Source organism: Rutidosis leptorrhynchoides, chromosome 2 (genome assembly GCF_046630445.1).
Source record: "Rutidosis leptorrhynchoides isolate AG116_Rl617_1_P2 chromosome 2, CSIRO_AGI_Rlap_v1, whole genome shotgun sequence".
In the NCBI taxonomy this organism is placed as follows: domain Eukaryota; kingdom Viridiplantae; phylum Streptophyta; class Magnoliopsida; order Asterales; family Asteraceae; genus Rutidosis; species Rutidosis leptorrhynchoides.
Window position 1 is genome coordinate 614,821,478 of NC_092334.1, and position 22,227 is coordinate 614,843,704.

Sequence of the window (22,227 nt, forward strand, 5' to 3'; positions counted from 1 at the left end):
CGTCACTTCTAAAACTTGTTGTAAATGGTCAACATGGGATGTCAATGTAGGACTGTAAACTAGTATATCATCAAAGAAAACCAGTATGAACCTTCTCAAAAAAGGCCTGAATACATCATTCATTAAGGCTTGAAAAGTAGAGGGTGCATTGGTCAACCCAAATGGCATGACCAAAAATTCATAATGGCCATCATGGGTTCTAAATGCTATCTTAGCTATATCTTCATCTGCCATTCTGATTTGATGATAGCCTGATCTCAAATCCAGTTTAGTGAAAAACTTTTATCCATGCAATTCATCAATCAACTCTTCTATTATAGGGATTGGGAACCTATCTTTAATTGTTTTGGCATTTAATTCCCTGTAATCCACACACATTCTCCAGCTACCATCTTTTTTCTTGACCATCACAATAGGAGAAGAAAATGGACTTTGACTTGGCCTGATTACCCCAGTTTCTAATAATTCTTTCACCATTGCTTCAATTGCATCTTTTTGTGAGGGAGGGTGTCTATATGGGCGAATATTGACAGGCTGTGACCCTTCTTTTAACAGTATCTTGTGGTCAAAACTCCTTCTTGGTGGTAATGCCTTTGGAATAGCAAACACATCAGCATAGTGTTGTTTGACCTCTTCAATCTGAGGGTGAACAACTTGCTCTTCCTTATTTGACCCAGTTTCCATGTTGCATAGTAGGAGTGGATAAACACATAAGCTCATTGCATGCATCTGTACATGTGGTTGTGCCACTGCCCTTGAGATATTTTTACCATTGACCATGGTTGCTACAGTTTGTTGACCCCTTAATTCCACCTTATTACCCTTATACATGAACACCATTTTCAATTTTTCAAAATTCCAAACTATGTCTCCCAAAGTTTCCAACCATTGGATCCCTAACACCATATCACATCCACCAATTTGTAGCAATAATATATCACTTTGAAACTGTATGCCATTAAGTTGCCACTTGAACTTATCACATTTAGTTGCACTTAAAAGCTGGTTACCACCTGGAACAAAAACTTGTAGAGGAGTCATCTTATCACCTTGATACCTCAACTTCTTAGCAGCTGCTATATCCAAAAAGTTATGTGTGCTTCCTGAATCAATTAAGATCTGCACATTCCTTTTATTAACCTGACCTTTAATTCTCATAGTCTGGTAAGTACTAGTTCCAGTTAAAGCATTCAAAGAAATGTGTGGCATATTGTCATTATAGTTGTCATATTGGTCAATACACTCTTCAACAGGTGTATAATCTCCATCAGTAACAAATTCAGAACACTCTTCATCAGCCAAAACCTCCAATGAATACAATTGACCTGGACACTTGTGGCCTGGAACATACTTACTATCACAGTAAAAACATAATCCTTTTGACCTTTTTTCTTCAATTTCTTTCTGAGTTAATTGCCTCCTATTAGGGTTATTATTGAAGGTTCTCTTTTCAGAGGTATTATAGGGTGTGCTAGGTAAAGCTTTTGTTGAACTATTAGCCACAAATGCAGTTTTTGGTGTATAACCATATGAACTAAACTTAGGTGTTGGTAAAATAGCACCAGACTTAGAACCAATGTATGCACTCATATCCTCTTGTAACTTGGCTAAAGAAAAAGCATCTTCTAGAATTTTTGGGTTGAACATTCTTACAGCAAGCTCAATATCTTTTCTTAACCCTCCCAGGAACAGACTAATTGCATTTTTATCACTAATATCCAATTTATTAAGTAGCTTTTCAAACTCATCATGATAATGACTAACTGAACCAGTTTGTTTCAGTTTTTTAAGCTCAGATAAAGGATCATCAATATTCAAAGAATGTCACGTGCGTGGCTCGTGACCTGTTTAAATGAAGACCACGTGCAAGGCACGTGCCAACAGCTCAACTCAGCTCAACAGCCATTCAACGGTTTTTCCCGCCATTTGTTTAGTCGTCTTCTCCAAATAAATAGAGTAGTTAATTCTGTTGTAATTCAGTTTTTCGTTTGTTGTAATCACTTCCATTCTCTCCCAATTGTAAATCTGTTGTTCAATTTTAGTACAATTCGTTATTACAAGACTTTTCTCCAATTTTAGGTCTTAAGATTCGAATTGAAGTTTAATACAGATCTGTAATATTGATCCAAGTTAAACTGTTGTATCAGTGGTATCAGAGCCGAACGTTCCTGGAATCACACTTATCAATTCAGTTCATACGCCATGGTAGGACCAACAAGAAGTGGTATGATCGCCGGAGAAGAGAATTCCTTTGAATCACTCCGGTCAGCCATTGAAACTATGAATCGTAACATGACAGCTTCGCAAGATCAAATGAATGAACGAATTTCGAGTTTATTCATTCAGCACACTCATTTTCAGAATGAATTGCAGAAATTGAGTGGCGGTAACGGCGGTAATGGCGGTAACGCCGGTAATGGTGGCGGTACTGGTAACTGGAATCTACAGTGGACTAGGTTAACCAAACTCGAATTCCCTAAATTCGATGGAATTGATGTTAAAGGATGGCTGTATAGAAGTAAACAATTTTTTGCTGTGGATCACATGCCAGATGAAGAAAAGGTTAGAGTTGCCTCAATTCACATGTCAGGTAAAGCCTTAAATTGGCATCAACAATTTATTAAATTGAATGGGGAAAAACCGTTGAATGGCTGTTGAGCTGAGTTGAGCTGTTGGCACGTGCGTTGCACGTGGTCTTCATTTAAACAGGTCACGAGCCACGCACGTGACATTCATATCAAAATAATCCATCCCTAACCTGTTTTTGAGGCGTCTCTGAAAGAATGATGAAGGAATCGTCTGGTTATTGAGGCTGACTTCAAAAATCACTGGAGGATGAAGATTTGTGATGCTTTTCGTCGCTGAAGGATGAATATTTGGGATCGTTTTTGGTCGCGAGTTGTTTAAGGGTTTTCAAGGTTTGTAAAGAATCCAATTAGGTTTTCTGATTGCTCCCATAGCAACGTCCAGTTGCTTATGAAAGGAAGATTAAAAAGGTTAAATCAAAGGTTTAGAGCAGTAGAAGAAATGAAGCTCATAGAAGATGAAAATATTCCTGTAAATTAAAAAGTATACTTCGTAGATGATAAAATGATGATAAAATCAAATGGCTACTAAGAAAGAAAATTTTGAATTTAAAATTGCAGAGATCTCATATAATCCAATTTGTATTGAGAAGATATTTATGGATGGAGTTTTATTTAAGTTAAATAATAATTATATTAATATTAATGACATCATTAAGGATGTCTAAGATTTTTTCTTTTTTATTTTGAATTTTTTATAAGCTTGGAAAAGTCATTTTAATAACATCATGAAGTTAGCCTTTTATAAGAATAGAATAGAATAGGTCATAAGTAGTCATAAATATTCATTGTCCTTAAGTAGTTCAAAAAAAAAAAACTTATCCGTTTTATATATAGTCTTACATTATAAATCCAAACGGGATTGGCAAATGTATGTCCTCGTGATTACGGATGGCAATAGCCACCAGATAAGCACATTTTTTGATGGTGAGATCCGGTGGTGATCCCAGGATTAAAATGCAATGAGATCCCGAATTTTTTTTACTACTAATTATATTTGAATGCTATTTTAGTGGTAATCTACTTTCAAAAAACTTAAAACTCGAAAAATATATGTTGTCTGAGTAGTTAAATTTAGTGGTGTCATAAACAATTTAAAAGAAGAAGTATAAATTTGAAAAGTATATGGGGTCATGCGGTTAAATTTAGCGGTGTCCTATACAATTTAAAAAGTATTTTCTACTAAAAAATTCCAAACTAGTAGTGTCTCGTGACCCCACGGGTATACTACTATACTCGCCACTGGTGAGATCTCTATCGAAAATTTTGATCTGACGGGCTAAAAGTGTCCATTTTTTCTTGAATAAGCTAATTAAGGTTTTATTTTAAAGTATAGAGTAGATATAAGTAGATTAAATACAAATTCTTATATTTAATTTTTTTTAGATCATTAAATAAACCTTAAAGTATGCCACGAGTAGGAATGACAATGGATCGGGTGATGCCGTATCCATATCCATGCTTATTTAGTTTTCGTTCATCCATATCCATATCCATATCCATTTAATTTCATGTCATCTATCGATATTCATATCCAATAGATTAAACGGGTTAGTGGATATTCATTTGATATTAAAATAATGTTATATGTTATATTATTTCCTAATATGTGATGAAAACAAAAAAGTTCTATAACAAAAATAAATATAACATGACGTAATTAAAATATATCCACAAGAAGAAAGTGTAATCTTTGTCGAAGATAGAACATAATTTGTTGAATTTACTATTAAACATAGATTATGAAAAAATTAAATATGTAATTAATATATTTATTTTGTTATATATATATATATATATATATATATATATATATATATATATATATATATATATATATATATATATATATATATATATATATAAATATAACATGACGTAATTAAAATATATCCACAAGAAGAAAGTGTAATCTTTGTCGAAGATAGAACATAATTTGTTGAATTTACTATTAAACATAGATTATGAAAAAATTAAATATGTAATTAATATATTTATTTTGTTATATATATATATATATATATATATATATATATATATATATATATATATATATATATATATATATATATATTTCGAACGTTCTACATTTTCTAATTCGAACAAAATTTGTGAAAGTCGAACAATTTTGGACGAATTCGAACAAAAAAATGTAGAACCTGAACGAATTCGTTCTACATTTTTCATTTTTGTTCGACCATGAATTTATTTGTTCGCCTGCATGATTTTTTGTTCGAATTCCCCCTTTTTATTCGGCCGCCAGTTCTTACGGTTCTCACAAAAGTGGAGTTCTCACTGGATCCTCATCATATATATATATATATATATATATATATATGTTTTATTATAATATATTATAGTTATTTCATCATTATAAGGTTAAAAGCAAAATGTAAATTTAACGGTGAATGAATTTGTAATAGTAAATATGTAAGCATATATCTATATTTATGTATTTGTATATGTATTTAGGATATAAATTGATATATACGTGGATGAAATTTTTCATCTATATCTGAATCCATATCCGATAAAGTTCATCTATATCAATCACAAAACAGGTAGATCGGAGGGATATCAACTGGATCATAGTAGTAATTGCTTAATCAGCATGTAAATACATTTACTTCCAGAAAAGTTGCTAGAGTAATGCACCACATCGTCCATCAACATTTGAATTTTTGTTTGTTTTGACGAAATCTTCATTTAAACATCTTTCAACTCAAACAAAAAGCTTCAGTAAGCACTTACTAATGTAACTCAACATCTTTTCACTAATGCGGGCTAGAACTCTTTAAATCTACAGAAACCTTGATGTTTTGGGACAAAAAGTATGTATAAATTAAGCAATATCATATGATATATAGTACCATAATATAAGATAATTATGTATGTATTACGTATGTCATCATATGCAATTTAACTTTAACGCTCATTTGTAAGGAACTAGACCTTTGAATTATGAGAAGCTCGACTTAATTAATAAAGAATAACAATAACAATTAATATTGTGTGTTTTAGTAAAATAATAGTCTTTCTTTTTAATTCGCTTATTTATTTAGGGTTAATGTTAAGTGTTTATCATTTATTAGAAAATTACTAGAGGGATCACCCGCATAACATTGGTAAATCACAATGACTACCTAACACACATGAACTCCGTGTGAAATTTTGAGTAAAACATAAGGACCACCTAAGTAATTTTTTTGAGATAAAATGACAAAAGTACTCTCGTGTGCTTGGCACATATTAGTGGTTAACGTTTGACTTGGACGGACGTTTGACAGAGGGACCACCCACGTAATATTATTAAATCACAGTGATCACCCAAGTAAAAAGAAATTACAGGGACTACGTGTGAAATTTGAGGTAAAACATAAGGACCACTAAAATAAATAGAGTTAATTATACCGTTGGTCCCTGTGGTTTACCCAAAATCCCACAGCTTTGTGAAGTAAAAGAAAAAAAAAAATGTCGCCGATTGCTACTAAGAACCTAACAGAACTTTTCAAAATTGAAAACAGGTCAGTCTACTATATTTTAAAAGTTATACCAGTTATCCTTGTGATTTTCAAAATGCTCATCGATGGTCCAAATCCTAACTCTTGTTAACTCAGTCCGTTAGATGATGTCTTGTGCTGATCACATATGATGGGCAAAAAATTTAATTTGGTCTATAGTGTATATCTTCTCATTTATCCAACATCTGCACATATACATTCTCCTGTGTTTTGATTTTGGGGAAGAAATAGATAAGTTATCGTGTGTTTTTATTTTGATTCGAAATGGTCCTAAATCGACATGAGATACTCGAATCACGACTCGTTTATCCAATTAATTCGAAATGGTCAAGTGTTTTTCGGGTAAAATATATGCAGATGGATCAATTCTTTTCTATTTCTTCCCCCGGTAACTGAAGGCGGATCAGGTGAATTACTATGGTCATCATCAAATTCAGGTAGTGGTAGATTGTTGATCGAGACCGACATCGTCGTCTTCTTCATAATCTTCATCGCCATCTTCATGATGGCGTTTAGGTTGAATTCTAGGTTTTCGTGATGGTTCTCGTTTTTATTTTCTCCACCTGAAAAAGTTTTTGTGTACTTGCTACTTCTTTGATTCACTTTTTGTTATTGGATTATTTAAGGGACTTGCATATTTGGTGAATTAAACACCAACTCACATTACATTATGCTGGTAAGAACATCCAGGATGCGAAGTTACAGGGGAGACAATTACTACTGACCACCATGATGAACTTATTAACATGGGTATCAATCCAACTTTGAAGGGAGTTAAACGGGACCATAAGTATCCTTATGTGATGTTTTGTGCCCCACCCTCTCGAAGTTCAGACTATGCTAGCGATGTTGGGTAATGTACAATAACTTTCACCATAATAAATTGGAAATAATACTTACTTTCTATTGTCTCAATTGTGGGTAGATCACAAAACCTTTTATTTTTTTGGTTCTATTCATATTGCCCTCTAATATTTGATCTTCGTCGTTGTCTTCATACATAGAAAAAACTGTATAGATATCAAAAGAATGTGTACCTGAAGAAGAAGCTGGCGTTATTGTTGTTGAGGAGAGATAAAAAGAGAGGGGAAGAACTAGGAAGGGGTTTAGAGGGATTGTGGGTCGGGATTCTGGGTCCGAGAATGGTGGAAGGGGAGACAATGGTTTATTTGTTATATGTATGTATGTGTAATATATGTATTGTGTATCCATCTATTTCTTCCCCAAAATGCACAAATGTTAGATAATAAATGAGTTGACATTATAGACTAAGTTGCGTTTTTAAACCATCATGTGACCGGCACATACCATCATTTAAAGGACTAAGTTAACAGGAGTTGGGAATTGGACCAGTGATGAGCAGTTTTAAAACCGCGACTACCAGTATAGCTTTTAAAAGATAGAGACAACCAGTGAGATTTTGGGTAAACCACATGGAACAATGCTATACTTACATATAAATTTCCAATAGTTATAGACGGATTTCATAGGCATATGTAGCACATAAAAGATTCATCTACAAGTATTGGCCTACATAATAATCCAAAAAAATAAAATATGGATAATTCTTCGGAAGGGTTTCACACCATTTGTATATATATATATGCAAGGAAAATTCTGCAAAACTATGCTTGTAGCCTATACGGTTATAACGGTTATAAAGGCATCCGGTGAACAAGTTAAGTATCCTACGTACTCTAAGGCACGTTTTAACATATAAACGGAAGTAAACCACGTATATCAAGTTTCCAGAATATAAAGTAACATAGTACGCACAAAATCGCAGTTTCGCAAAAATACAAGGCACAAAGGCAAGTCGAAAAAGTCGGGTCGTTACACTTAATCATGGAGAAGTGGAATGAAATATTTGTAGTTAAAAATGTTTCTTTATTATTATTTGAATTTTGCTATGAATAAGGATTACTTAAATATACTCGTGTGTTCTCACTGTCATATTGTCTTTGATAACAAGGACTATTTGGAGAAAATAGTTTTTTACTCTTGTTAGCTTTTGTTAATAGTGGTTATTCGTTGAAATGATTGATTTTTCTTTTTTGCTTGGTTGTTGAAACATTCATTGTTTTGATGTATTTCTATCGGGATTGCCCTTCACTGTAATTTCAATATAGAGCACGACAGTGATTCACACGAACTAGAAAAAAGTGGAGAATTAGAGGTAAGTCACTTAGGGTGTTAGTTTTATATATATTTTACTTTTTTAAAGAATAATATAATTCAATAAATTAAAACAATTAATAAATAAATAAAGAAAATTTATTTATTAGATTTAGTGTCAAATAAAAATTTATATATAAACTTTATAATTGATAATTGATACAAAACATTTTTCCTATTTTATCAAAAATATCAATGTAAAATAACTCGATATTCAAATTAAATGAACCACAAAAAGATAATTATTCATTTAAATAACCCAAATCAAATTTAAAATAAATAACTCATTAAAATAACTCAAATTTCGATTAAATAACCCAAATCAAAATACTTATAAAAAACCGATCAAATTGTCCAAACAATTTCATCAATATTACCATAACCATACCCATCAAAATATAATAAAAAGTGAAAAAGAAAAGAAAAAAAAAACTTTCCTTCCGTTGCATAGGCGACGAAAGTGGAGAGATGAATCAATCAGAAACCCTAGAAATCATATCAACGAAAGAGTAGATGACGAATTTTATGAGGTTGAATTGAATTATTATAAATATAATTGTTTGATAAGTGTTGTACAATTTAAAAAGAATGTTAAAGAAAATGAAGGTGTTATGATTAAGAGACTAATTTAACTCTGAATGATTCAACACAAGTTGATTAATGATTCATCGTCGATTGTAATTCAGGTGTCAAAAACAAACCCACCCTTAGTCTGCACTTGAGTCTTCTTATACCAACAATGTGAACCGTGTTTAACATGACACAAAAGGTGTTACATATAGCATTACTGAGATTCAACACATGCAGCTGCACAACCCTTTTAGAATTTACAAAAACAACAAACAAAATGGATAACAATAAGCTATAATCAATTGTTTTCTGGAAGTAACACGGTTCAAATATTTGCACTCATTAAACAGAACTAAAAAACATATATAAATGTAGGTTAACTGATAGAACTTTAACTGTACCAGTCAAGAAAAAGAACAGAAAAGGTAAGGACAATAAGGAAAAGCAAAAGAAAAGTTCTACTACTGCTATTTCGCTCAATGGCTTGTGTCAATTCTTTGTTACCCAACTCTACATTCTTCGTTGCTTCAACCGCCTGTATATAATATATAATAATAAATCTCGTGTTAGCATCAACATACCTTAACATATACTCCGTATAACCTAAACGAAATCATATTTCTACAACACATACACATAACACTACAATCTCATGATATTTTAATCTTACCTGGTCATACAAATACTCTATTTGTTGTGCCTGTTGCAAAACATGAGTTGACATCAGATGATTCAATGCTGACATCTCTACCATCTTTGTTTCTGTATCACGTGCAGCATCTAGAAGACTCGATAACTCCACCTGAACCAAATAAACTTGTTCAACTACGACCCATAATCTCAGATTTCAAACTACAAACTTGATTAAATAAATATGTACCTGAAGAGCACGGGTTTCATCATCTAAAAGTTGCTGTTGGACTTTCAAGGGTTCGGTTTGGAGTTCACCAGGGTCCCTGGTATCTGAACTTGTTAACTCAAAATTGTTGCTAGACCGAGTGACATCAGCAGAAGTTTTTTCAGGAGCCCGTTTTGGTTTTCTTCTAGGCATAGCCCGATTAATGGCCTCTTGAAAACGTACAGCTCTGAGTTGATCAAATTGTGATGTCACTGAATGAAGCTTTTCACTTAAAATTAAAACCTGAAATAATTGCAGCATAAATGTAATGACAACCTTCAACGGAAACATAATGGGGGTGTCTGAATTTGCTTTAAAAAACTAATTTGAAACATAGAACTACAGTAATAAACTTTTAGTTTACGAAAATCACATAATCAATTTTGATATATAAATTCAAACATTGCCTAAATATGGATAAATGTGTGAGAAAATTATGCATACCACTCCATGTTTATGTGCAATAGTATCAGCATTAGCATTGTCACGACTAATACCGAGCCAGCCCTTTGAATTTACTTCTTCATCCGTGATGCTACTTTGGAGAAAGTCAATCTGCTCTTTACAAGCTTTAACAAATATGCTGACCTGCAAAAGAAGGTCAGGGATAAACAAATAGAGGTGTCAAGATGGGCGGGTCAGGTAACAGGTTTCGGTTGAAACAGATCATTCCTAGCACAGGTTGTAGTGGACCGGGATACGTTGGCTGCATTCACCCACAAAGACAGTTTTATCTATCAACTTATCAACAATTAATGAGTCCATTCTGTTTCAAAAACAATAATATTACAATGTTACTTAATTTTTTATTAAATAACTTAGAATGCTTTATGCATTATCTTTCAAAATTTGACTGGCTGACAACCCATTTGACCTAAATGAGATAAAACAGAAATTATTTTTGACAAAGTTTGTAAGTAAAGGACTAAAGGGTCGACATTACCACATCCAGTAATAAAACTTAGCATTAGCCATTACTTGCGAAACTAGCTTCTGTCTAATGTGCAAACAAAAAACCAGTCTTTAAAAGCATAAAGTGAGCTCCATTGTTTTATATAATAAATTTTGCTATTTTTAGGAAACAATTAGTATTGTAAATTAGTTTGAGGTAGCTTTTAAAATTACTTCATGCTCAATGCTGTCCCTCTCTTCTTCTGTGGTACGGTGAGGGTCTATATAATCCTTCCTATGCTTTATCAAGAACTGTTCTAGAGTCTCTATGCTCTCTAGCTGAAAATAAACATAAAAATACCAAAAAAAAACTCAACAAATATGAGACCAATTAAGATACAAAATATGTCTGTAACAGGATTAACATAAAAATCATGTGGTAATCAAGATTTGTATACCGTCTTCAATGCAGCCTTGGTATATTGTGATCTTTCCCTAGGTTTGTGTATAATAAAAGATGCCATTAGCGCAGCTCTTTTGGCCTGTCAACATTTAATACCCATCAGAAACAACATGTTGTCATGGTTATTAAGTTTAAATACAATCAAATACATTATGATGTTATTAGATTAACAAACCAATAACATATCACAACAACAACAAAACCCAATACCACATGAGTGGTGTATGGGGGAGGTGAGATGTAGACAATCCTTCCCCTATCTGAGAAAAAAAAAAGTCATTTCTTCACCCAGAGTGAAAACACTCTCAAAAGTAGAGAAAGTCATCCCTCTCTATTCGACAGATAAAGAGATTGCTTCCGAGTGGACCTCTGGCCAATATGTATAATTTTTTTTAATACTTTATAAAAAACATTACATCAAGATTCGGTAAATAAGCATAAAAAATTAAAACTAACCTCATTAAATCCCAAAGACAAAGCACTCCTATTGACAGCATCTTTAAAGTCTTCAGTCCGATCTCTAATCTTAGCCATGGGTTAACATCCACCACCAATCACCTTCATCAATAATTTCAGATATGAGGGAATTATATCAAAAGAAGTATCATCCTATTTATATCCATACATATACATGACATCAGAATTCTGATTGACAAAAATAAAAAATAAAACTAAGAATTGGCAGTTAATACATAAACCATTAAATTTCTCATTCTATAATCATTGTTTATTTAAATTTAAATATAGATAAGCAGCTGACGTTATAGGTATTATTGGGGAAAGAGCTCGAAGCAAAATCCAAACTTCCAAAGATGTGTTTAGGCATGAACAAATGTCTATAATCCAAAATTATATAATGACAACTTCTTGGCTTTTCAAATGCTTAACTCTCTACATCGTATAATGACTCACTATGAACTTACCGCTTTCTCCATACGTATACAGGGGAAAAGTATTACTGAGACTTTTAACTATTAGTTTTTTTTTCTTTTTTGGCATGTTTTTCTTTTGAATAAGAGTGTTTGATGAGAAAATGATGAAATTGGGAAAAGATTTAGTGAAGAAAATTAGAGAAAGAGGTTAAAATGTATAAAATGAGATGTAACATGTATGAAGGTTGTAATGATGATCAAAAGAAAAACAACAAGGACCTCAAAGAAAATGATAAAGGTATTCAAGCAGAGTATTCTTTTTTGAAAGATCATGCTGTAAAATTGACACTCCAGCTTCAGTCTTTCGAGTATCAATTTTACAACCATATCTTTGGCGATAATAAGGACCACAGTTGTAGTGCCAAAATCACAGCAGAATCTTTCCAAAAAGAAAACTCTGCTCGTATACTTCTATTCTTCTCTTCGATGTCCTTATTATTTTTCTTTAGATCATCAATACAAGATTCATACATAGTACATATCATTTTATAGATTTTAACTTCTTTCTCTAATTCAAGATACCCCTGTCGAGAAATCTGTAATTTCTTCACTGAATCTAAATAAACAATAAGCTTGAGTTTCAATCTTTCGAGTCATTTTGTATAAGAGTGTTTGATAAAGATTAATGATAAAGTCAAAACAATCATATCATAACACCCTTAGCAACAACTGTCAGTCTAATGCATTTGTTATTCAATCATGCATATATGAACAAACACATCAAAAAAATAGAAACCCAACTAGAATTACTCATCTGAAAAGTGAGCCACAACGAATAACTTGTCTAAATCCATTTCAGACAAATTTAAGTAGCACCTAAAAGATGACAAAAGAGATCCAACGTAAAAGTATGTGAGTACTAGTTTGTAAGCATATAAGCTTTGTTCATTTTTATTTAATCATCATGAACTCATTTCCAATGCTTTATTACTCTTATATGTGCAAAAAACAATTATGGATTCTTAGATGTCACTCGCGTCTATATTTCCTATCTCATTCATTAATTTGCAACACGCTTACAATTTTAGTCCAATAGCTTCAACCACCATACATCAAATTCAGTGGCGGATGCAGGATTTTTTTTTCACCAGGGGCAAAATAAATTTTAAAACTGTAGCATTTTTTAGGCAAAATGCGGAGGTTTTGGGGCAAAAAATAGAGGTTTTTAAGCAAATTATGGAGGTTTTGGGGCAAAATTTGAAGGTTTTAGGGCAAAATTTGGAGAATTTTGGATAAAATTTGAAGGTTTTGGGGCAAATTATGTAGGTTTTGGAGAGAAAAAAAACCCACCGGAGGCAAAGTCGAAAAATCCAAAATTTTTACACTGAGAATTGCAAATCCACTTGGGGCGGGCGCCCCTGTCCCCACATTAATCCGCCCCTGATCAAATTTGATTACCATAGTATGTGCTTCTTGGTAACAGAATGACTTAACTTTCAGCACTACCAACCACCGCATAACTGAATCTCATGAGTATTTGCAGTAAAACTATCTTTTAAAGAAGGACTTCATGAAAAATACATGTATCAATACTTTCAGCATGAATATCAAAACATATCATACTTTTAACATGAACTTAGTATGCAAAAATATCTCAAAAAATACTATTAAATCAATACCATTGTTTAAACTACTGCAATATGTTTGACATCCATAGTCAAAATGAAAGACCGTCCTAAATGATGATGCTATGTATCTATATAGATTTCTAAATTGTAGCACAGAAAATCGATCTAATTGACTCGATTTTCTAATTGATTTAAGTGGTATATCACATAAAAAACTAGAAATAAAGCGATGTAACATAAGAACCTATTAAAGCAATTGAATATATGAAACCCTAGCAGGAATTACAGAAAGATGAGGATCGAGATTGAGATTGAAAATCTTACTTGTGTATAAGTTTTGAGTTTGAAGGATCGCAGAATTAATTAAGGAGAAAGTGTCAAATCGGTTGCAATTGCTGTAACCGAGACTCCGAAACCAGGTTGCAACAGCTACTTGGAAAGTGTATATTTACTTTTTTACTTTTTTATTTTATTTTTACCAAAAAAAACGTAAATTTTAAATCAAATTTGACTCCTCGTCATTTTTCTTTTTTTCATCTCTCGTCCATAATGTATCACAATTCTACATCCCTCGTTCTTTTTAGAGACGAGGGATGTAGAATTGACAGAAAGAAAAAAGACGAGGAGTAATGAAAAAAGACGAGAGATGTAGAATTGTGATACATTAGGGACGAGGAATGCACAAAAAATGACGAAGAGTCAAATTTGATGTAAAGTTTAAGGACGATGAATGAAATTTTTTCTTAAACCAATACAAAGTTTGCAATTGTTACATACTCGATAAGTCTAGGTCCTACGATATACTTAACATGCAAATAACTATTAAAGCAACTGTAAACAATATTGAAATCAATACATAAACAATAAAAAAAATACTCCGGATACTTAGAATGTTTAAAAACATGTTTTTTTAAACAAATTTATTAGACTGTTTCCAACCCTGACTGTGACGTCAGAGTCGGATTGTGTACTTTTTGATAAAAAAAAGTGGGTTTTTGACTGTGACTGTATTTGACCCCCGTTAACCCAAAATGTCAAGTTTTTGTGTCAAATATTTGGAGGGTGAGGTGGTAAAATCTGATTGAAAATTGGGTGGTAAAAATAATTAAATAACAAAAATATATTTAATATTAATTGATAATTGGTTGGTTGTACCGTCAAGATACCGTCAGTTTTTTTGACTAAAGGATAAAAGCGTCAAAAAGTGACGCTGCAATATCAAGGTTTCCTTCCGTCACTTGTTGACAACTCATCTTGATATTGGCATCTGACGCTGGGATAAAAGCAGTCTTAGACCAATCCCAACCATGACGCCGTCATGGGCATTTCCTCAGCGCCACATCAGCTTTCTCTCTCCTCCCTTCTCACCACTTCCTCCCATAACACTCTCATAACACACCATTGTCAACCATGACATACTTCCTCAATTTTATTATTATTATTATTATTATTATTATTATTATTATTATTATTATATAACAAATAAAAAAATGTTTTTGAACATCACATTTATTAAACAACATAGATTAATACGGTTACATTTTTTTAAAAGGAAAACGACATAAACTTGAACATAAATTAAAAATTACATAAACTTAAACATAAAAAAAAAACCACTATTAAAAATACTCATCATCATTGTAACAGTCTTCGTCTTCTTCGTTGTCCTCGTCTTCGTCTTCTTCGTAGTCCTCGTCCTCGTCTTCGTCATCATTGGAGGTTGTACCGGAAGGCCCAACTTGTGGTACGTGTCGAACACGGAAATTTGCAGGAAGATTCCAAATGTGTTCGATGAGCTTCTGTCGTAGTAGATGATGAATGGTGGAATCTCACAATTCTTTATTAACCAGAATGTGCGCTTGAACCCTTTCTTCAATTGATCTCCTTGTACGACGAGCGGGCCTATAGTTTTCTTCAAGGTCACTCATTGCCCTTCTGTTGTCCCCGGTGATCATGTTGTGTAATATAACACAAGTGTGCATAATTCTTCAGATTCTTTCAACATAGAATTGTCGGGAAGGGTTTTTAATTATTGCCCAACGACCTTGAAGCACTCCGAAGGCCCGTTCAATATCTTTTCGGGCAGCCTCTTGAAACCTTTTAAATTTTGCACATTCAGGGGTAGGTAGACTTTTGAAAGACTTAACCAAAGTCGCCCATTCAGGATATATCCCATCGGTTAAATAATAACCTTTAGTGAAATCACACCCACTAATCGAAAAATTACACGCAGGTGCATTATCTTGAAGTAGGTCGTTAAATAAATCGGATTGATTAAGCACATTAATGTCGTTGTTTGAACCGGCGGGTCCAAAATAAGCGTGCCAAATCCATAAGTCATACGATGCAACCGCTTCTAACATGATTGTTGGGTATCCATGATCGCCTATTGTATAATGACCTTTGTATCTATATGGGCAGTTTTTCCATGCCCAATGCATGCAATCTAGACCACCCAACATGCCCGGAAAACTGTGTACTTCAGCATGCGCAGTTATAAGACGTTGTACGTCTTGTGGAGTCGGTTTTCTCAAATATTCAATAGCGTACAAATGAAATACACTTTTACAAAAATTATTCAAACAATCGTATGACGTTTGTTGACACATATGTAAGTACTCATCAAAAGCATCAGGTGCAGTACCGTACGCTAATTGTCGTATCGCGGATGTGCATTTTTGAAAAATATTGAAACCAAGCAACCCGGTAGCATCCCGCCTTTGATGAAAATATAAAAAATAATCTGGAATAGGTTCTTGAGAATAATTAATTATACCTTGGCAAATGCGTATGAAGAGTGGCCGACTCATTCTATAACGTCTGCGAAAATAATCCCCGGGAAAAGTGGGATTCTCTGAAAAATAATCATTCCATAAGTGCATACCAGTTCCCTCTCGATCTCTTAATAAAAATCTTCTAGGCGCTCTTGGGATCGTTTCGACGATTTCTTCTTCTTCTTCTAGATCTATCATATCCAGCAGATTGAGTGCGACATTACCAAAATCCGAACTTGCAGCATGTATTGCATATTTTGGACTATCCAATTTTGGACCCATTTTAGTGATTTTTTAGTAATATTGAGGGTTTTAAAGTGTGATATATATTGGTGTGGGATGAGAGTAAAAGTGTGATGTATATAATATGGGGATAGTAGTGTATATATATAGTGGAGGTATTGAAAAAAAAATATATAAAAAAATTATTACAACGGCTATATAGCCGTTTAAACAGCCACAAACACACTCTTGCTTCGTCCTCGTTTATGCGTATCCATGAAAAATTACAGGGCGAGCTGGCCGAGGGCGGTGGAGGGCGGCCGAGGGCGGCACCATTGCCATCGGCGCCCTCCCACGAACTTGATGATGACATTCCCCATCACGTGCCGATGGGAATGGTCTTAGAATTAAATCTAATATTTTAATTACAATGAACGACATAATCACACGATTTTTACACAAATGTATATAGAACTTTTCATTAGCCTACGAATTATATGGCTATGGCCATCATCTTTTATCACTAACAAAACGTATTGTGAGGTGTATGGTATCAAGCCTATTTTCACTAAAATTAAATGTAATTGTAAAGTTATCTATTTGAGACAAAGCTGAAAAAGGCGCGAGAGGGGGTCGAGACGGTCGCAACCTTAAAACGTCGAAACGGGGTCGAGACGGATGTTGACTTATATATATACACGTATTTTAAAGTGAAAAAAACCTTCGTTGACCGGTTTGTATCTGTAATTGCTATTATCGTTAATGTAATACAAAAAAGTAACACTAAACCACGTCAATTTTAGTCGATTTGACCGACTTTTGACCGATTTTAACCGAATTTTTGACTTTTGACAGCGTTGCCCGACCTTTCTCGCATTTGACCCGACTTTTGACTGTTGACCGACTTATAAAAAGATAGGACGAGGTCGAGACGGGCTAGTCACGAAAACGCCGCAACAGGCATCACATACGTCGTTTACAACACTGATTTGAGGTTAACTAGACACTCTTAAACATTTTAAATAATGGATTAATCGGTACACCACCAAATTTAATCTATACACCACCAACCATTATTTATGATGTTGTACAATGTAGTAACACTTGAAAGCATGTTGATCATATACGATATGAAAATTGGTGGTGTTCAAAAGTATCTTGGATCAAGCTTATTTTATTACTTAAAACTGAATCATTATGAACTCGCACCTTTATGATGTACTTATATCGAAACTTAAACTCACAGTCTTTAACATCGAACTTTGCTCTCCGGGGATATCATGTCCGAGATTTATAGATTATTTACCACATAAAACAATTGCAAACTTTGTATATATTACTATTCAAACCAATATTCAATATGAAAATAAATTAAAATGGGACATATTTTAAATATCCCACCATATAATACAATTCCAATTCCAATGAAACCTACAAACTAAATATCAGCAAATATGCTGTAATTTTTGGAGTCAACAGCAATAAGCCTTAAGGCAGCAACTGCTGCTGCAACCGACATGAACCCAAAGAATAATACATTTAGCCAATGCCATAATTTCTGAAACGAACTAAGCTTGTTCCTTTTAGCCACCAAATACATGTGATTTGCAAGTATGAATGTAAGCGGAAATGTACTAATCGCTCCTGTTAGACTCATGAAATCTCCGATGAACGGTAGTGCTGCCGCCAGTAAGGTGGTCACCGCTAGGTAACCGCCCCTCACCATCACTCTGAATGACAAGTTTTTTACAGCTAGTGCATTTCCTTTGATTCCGTATTTTGTATCCAAATACTCGTACATCGGACTAGCAAAAATCTATCAAAACAAAACAAAGTATTAAGGTTAGCTTACTGACACAGAATATGTAGAATACAAGAGTGAAGTATGTGAAAAACACACAACACGATTGACCAGTTAAACATCTACTTTTGTATGTTTGACTATCTTTGAATAATGACATAAAGAATCTTGTTCTGAAAGGTTGATTATATAACACATGCACTGAATGCAAAAGCTAATCTTTTTAGGAAGAACTGATTCATTGTGTTGCGTCACATCCTTATCTTGTTTCGTAAAAAAGTAGTAAAACTGCATCTTCAATTCATTATGTGTTCTAGGTGTTATTCAAGTTTTTTCAGTCTTTTAAATTGATTTCCTAAATACAAATAAAATAACATTATAATTATATTTAATACATTTGGTGTTCTAAAACTTAAAAAAGGAGAGGCAAGAGAATGTGGAGAGGCAAGAGAATGTGGGTCGCTTAACCAAAACAGTGTTTACCCATATACACAAATACTCATTCTAATTCCTACCCAACCCAAACAGACTGCAGACCCATTTTGCCACTTTTGGTGAAGGATAATTAAACCAAATAAAAAAGAAAAGTTAGAGCTTACATGCAATGCTATGACAGTTTGAAGAAAGGCAGATATATTAGCAAATGTCTTGACCCAAACTGGCCCGCTAACACTGCTGAGCAAATAAGCAGACGTTTCATTTCCATAAGCCCAATACCCCATAAATGCAACGGCGTATAATGGCAAAACACCAACTGTGAACTGAAAGTAGAGCGCTTTCATCATATTTCCAACAACCGGCTGCCTTACTGTTGCCTATAACATCAAAATATTATTAGTAAAGAGAGCCTAAAAGCATCCTTTAATATAATGTCACCAATCGAGATGGAACTTTTCACCCCGTTTATGTCTGAACGGGTCGATTCAGACCATGTTCTCTCTCAGTCTCTCTAGACTCAAAACGAAAATGGGTACATTTGAAATGTTAGCTAAAAAAGGTAATAGTTAAGATGATTTAAGGTCCCCCAAGGTACATTGTTAATTGTTACTGTAATATATAAAATCTCCTATACCACTTTATTCAAAAAACTAGATTCTTATTAATATAATACGAAATTTTATTTTATTTTATTACCATATTTGAAAACTGATTATTTATTACTATAAGAATTTGGACAAAAAGTGTTTTGGGTTTACCCAGCCTATAACAACTAGCTACCCAGCCCGCCCATTTGCCACCTCTACTGAGAATTTTATTTAAAAAAGATTTTTTTTTTTTTTTTAAACGGTAATGGATTATGCAGTTTCACCTGTATTTCTGGTAGCATCCCTGTGTTAAAAGCAAAAACAAGACTTGCAGAAGCACCAATTGTTGTAAATACCCTGCTTATGTGTGACCCTGGAATGCCGTAGTCCCTTGGTGGAGCCCGAATTCCTATTATTGGATTAATTAATATTTATATATTTTTTATATTTTATTAGACAAATTAAAAAGGGTTCGAGTTTTGTAAACTGAAAAACAATGATTACCATAATATAATAAATAAATTTATTAAAGTGGTTGAAATGAACAAGAGAACATACCATCACAAAGAGACAGGGCAAACGCAACAACAATGTATACTAGACTGAAGAAAGTTGAAAAGCCGAGCCAAATCCTTAAAGCCGAAAGATGAGGGATACAAATTGCAAATAGACCACACGCAAACCCTGCGATCGCAATGAAATATGGGAGCTTCATTGTATTTTCATCGCTAAAGAGTACATAAGTAGCCTACAAAAAAATCAAACCAAAAGTCTTTACATAATGTTTATTTACGTAACTTTAATTTAAAAACTTCCCAAAAAAGGAAGTGTTACAAAAAATTAAGTGTCTTGATTAATGGAATCTACCTTAAGAGCCTGACCAGCCAAGATGACATAACCGACATTAATCATGAAAAGGTTTACGTATTGCAACAGCCATGTAAGCGAATACGCTTTTGGGCCTGCAAAATAAAAATATCCAAAACGCGTCACATTATTTTTGTAAATTTAGTAGCCATCAACATTTATATAGAAACACACACACACACGCACGCGCACGCGCGTGAAGCAATATATTTAATTAATTGTCTGGTTATATTTATTACCATAAATGAATCCTGCAAGGTCTCTGTATCTAATATGCCTTTTGCCACCAAACTCGTGAAGATACGCAATGAGTGCGTTTGCGTAGAGTGATATTGCTGTAGCCAAGATTAAACCGACTACTCCACCGACCCAACCGAGAGGAACCATGACCGCACCTGAATATCCCAACACATAAGCGCTGTTGATACCAGTCGTAAGAACAAAACCGACTTGAAACCATGAATCTACATCATTAAAAACAAGCAGTTAGATCTCCATATCTTAAAGATACAGTTAACTCTATTAATTATATTATATTTATAACTAACAAGTAACATACAAAGGCATATGTTCATTAATCAGCTATATATAACGGCCTTCAATTATGTAAGATGAAGATATTTAATCAAGCAAAATCAGTATCTGCAACTTTTACTGCAGGCACAAATTATCTTAGCCTGAAAAAATACAAAAGCGACAAACTTTACCATAGATTCAAATCTTTGGGTAATTAGTTCCTGAATGTTTGGATCAAAAGTGAATTGTTATAAATTTTGTTCAAAATAATCAGATTTATTCAAAAGCCCAAGAAAAAATTGTAAGCAAAATAATTTTAAAATTCATGCCAATCCCAGCTACTGATCATCATTTTTTTTATTGCAATAGTTTCAAACGTAATATCTAAAATCTCTTTATATATGAAAACTGCATTGATTTGTTTATTCTAAAATTAACATTTTTTCTTTAATATTTGTAAGTAACTATACTCATAATTAGCATTTTTCAAATCAGAAAATTGCATTCATATAACTTCAAGAATATGTACCATCAAAGTTCTAATTCTAAACTCCTATTATTCAAATATTTTAAATAATAACATAGCACCTTATTTTAAATTATGTTCCAATTTTTTACAAATCTATATGTTCCAATTTCAAAAAAAAAAAAAAAAAAAAAAAAGTAAACTTTATTCATAATCAGTAAAAAGGAAAAGTAACCTGTGCTAATCTGATGAGCAGTTTCAGGGATTTGAATAGCTAATTGTTCATCAGAATAAACCTTTCTAGGACCATTAGTCGAGACGACGTCGTCTCGCTGACCCTCCATCCAATTTACAAAATTAACCCCTCCTTCTTCAATTGATGAGTAGGTTAAAAGATATATTCTTTCTTCACTTCCCAAATTCGGTACGTTTTCTCTATAATTAGCCAGCGAGAATTATGCGTATATATACAGAGTATATGTATTGTTTCTCTCTCACACACACAGATACTGATTCTGTGTGTGTGAATGCAAAATGCTAAATTCAACGATTGAATTATTCAAATCAAGTATGCAATTGAATTCGGATGTTTACTGGTGAATGATTACGATTTACGGCTCTTAAAAACTGCATTAACAAAACATGCTGTAGATATGTTTATTTATTGACGCGAATATAGTAATTGACTGAAAAAATAAAATAAATATAATTTATTTTAGCAGCAGATTCAAGGCAATTTGTGAGGTGTGATATGCGGTATGGGGATTCAATTGTGACAGATGACAATAAATATAAATATAAATATAATAATTATAATTATAATTGATATTGATTGATTGATTATTGATTTGATTAATTAATCATTACACATTACACAATAAATATATACCAGTACACAATGCCCGTGCGTTGCACGTACATGGCTTGGGTTTGTGTACTTTTCGAGTGTTTTG

General features: G+C 33.2%; 3 protein-coding genes across 5 annotated transcripts; all 3 read right to left on the reverse strand.

Moving 5' to 3' along the window:
* Nucleotides 1–9,107: 9,107 nt before the first annotated feature.
* Nucleotides 9,108–14,011, reverse strand: LOC139893514 (syntaxin-81-like). 3 transcript variants are annotated; one of them, XM_071876679.1, is made up of 8 exons: nucleotides 13,928–14,011; nucleotides 11,560–11,661; nucleotides 11,099–11,182; nucleotides 10,875–10,979; nucleotides 10,194–10,337; nucleotides 9,732–9,992; nucleotides 9,522–9,653; nucleotides 9,108–9,386 (listed from the first exon to the last, which is right to left on the reverse strand). In XM_071876679.1, the coding sequence occupies exons 2-8, from the start codon at nucleotides 11,635–11,637 to the stop codon at nucleotides 9,243–9,245; spliced, it is 948 nt and encodes a 315-aa protein (XP_071732780.1). In that variant the 5' UTR covers nucleotides 11,638–11,661; nucleotides 13,928–14,011; the 3' UTR covers nucleotides 9,108–9,242. The 3 variants fall into 3 exon arrangements, with proteins under 3 accessions (XP_071732780.1, XP_071732782.1, XP_071732781.1); XM_071876681.1 differs by lacking the exon at nucleotides 13,928–14,011 and adding an exon at nucleotides 13,848–13,866; XM_071876680.1 differs by lacking the exon at nucleotides 13,928–14,011 and adding an exon at nucleotides 12,255–12,826.
* Nucleotides 14,012–15,591: 1,580 nt separating this feature from the next.
* Nucleotides 15,592–16,659, reverse strand: LOC139890025 (uncharacterized). The gene has a single exon (XM_071872931.1). It carries the CDS (start codon nucleotides 16,657–16,659, stop codon nucleotides 15,592–15,594), a length of 1,068 nt encoding a protein of 355 aa, XP_071729032.1.
* A 1,257-nt stretch (nucleotides 16,660–17,916) lies between these two features.
* On the reverse strand, nucleotides 17,917–21,952 carry LOC139893515 (proline transporter 2-like). The gene is made up of 7 exons (XM_071876682.1): nucleotides 21,510–21,952; nucleotides 20,532–20,756; nucleotides 20,293–20,387; nucleotides 19,984–20,173; nucleotides 19,710–19,834; nucleotides 19,000–19,215; nucleotides 17,917–18,415 (listed from the first exon to the last, which is right to left on the reverse strand). The coding sequence occupies exons 1-7, from the start codon at nucleotides 21,616–21,618 to the stop codon at nucleotides 18,038–18,040; spliced, it is 1,338 nt and encodes a 445-aa protein (XP_071732783.1). The 5' UTR covers nucleotides 21,619–21,952; the 3' UTR covers nucleotides 17,917–18,037.
* Between the last annotated feature and the right edge of the window lie 275 nt (nucleotides 21,953–22,227).

Bases quoted from the DNA above. Each gene is read 5' to 3' on its own strand.
- LOC139893514 (XM_071876679.1), bottom strand. From the start codon at position 11,637: ATGGCTAAGATTAGAGATCGGACTGAAGACTTTAAAGATGCTGTCAAT. The intron at 11,183-11,559 runs GTTAGTTTTAAT...AAATGTTGACAG, and splicing joins TGTCTTTGGGATTTAATGAG to GCCAAAAGAGCTGCGCTAAT. The intron at 9,654-9,731 runs GTACATATTTAT...TATTTGGTTCAG, and splicing joins ATGAAACCCGTGCTCTTCAG to GTGGAGTTATCGAGTCTTCT.
- LOC139890025 (XM_071872931.1), bottom strand. From the start codon at position 16,659: ATGGGTCCAAAATTGGATAGTCCAAAATATGCAATACATGCTGCAAGT.
- LOC139893515 (XM_071876682.1), bottom strand. From the start codon at position 21,618: ATGGAGGGTCAGCGAGACGACGTCGTCTCGACTAATGGTCCTAGAAAG. The intron at 19,835-19,983 runs GTATGTTCTCTT...ATCCAATAATAG, and splicing joins TGCCCTGTCTCTTTGTGATG to GAATTCGGGCTCCACCAAGG. The intron at 19,216-19,709 runs GTGAAACTGCAT...TTGATGTTATAG, and splicing joins GGATGCTACCAGAAATACAG to GCAACAGTAAGGCAGCCGGT.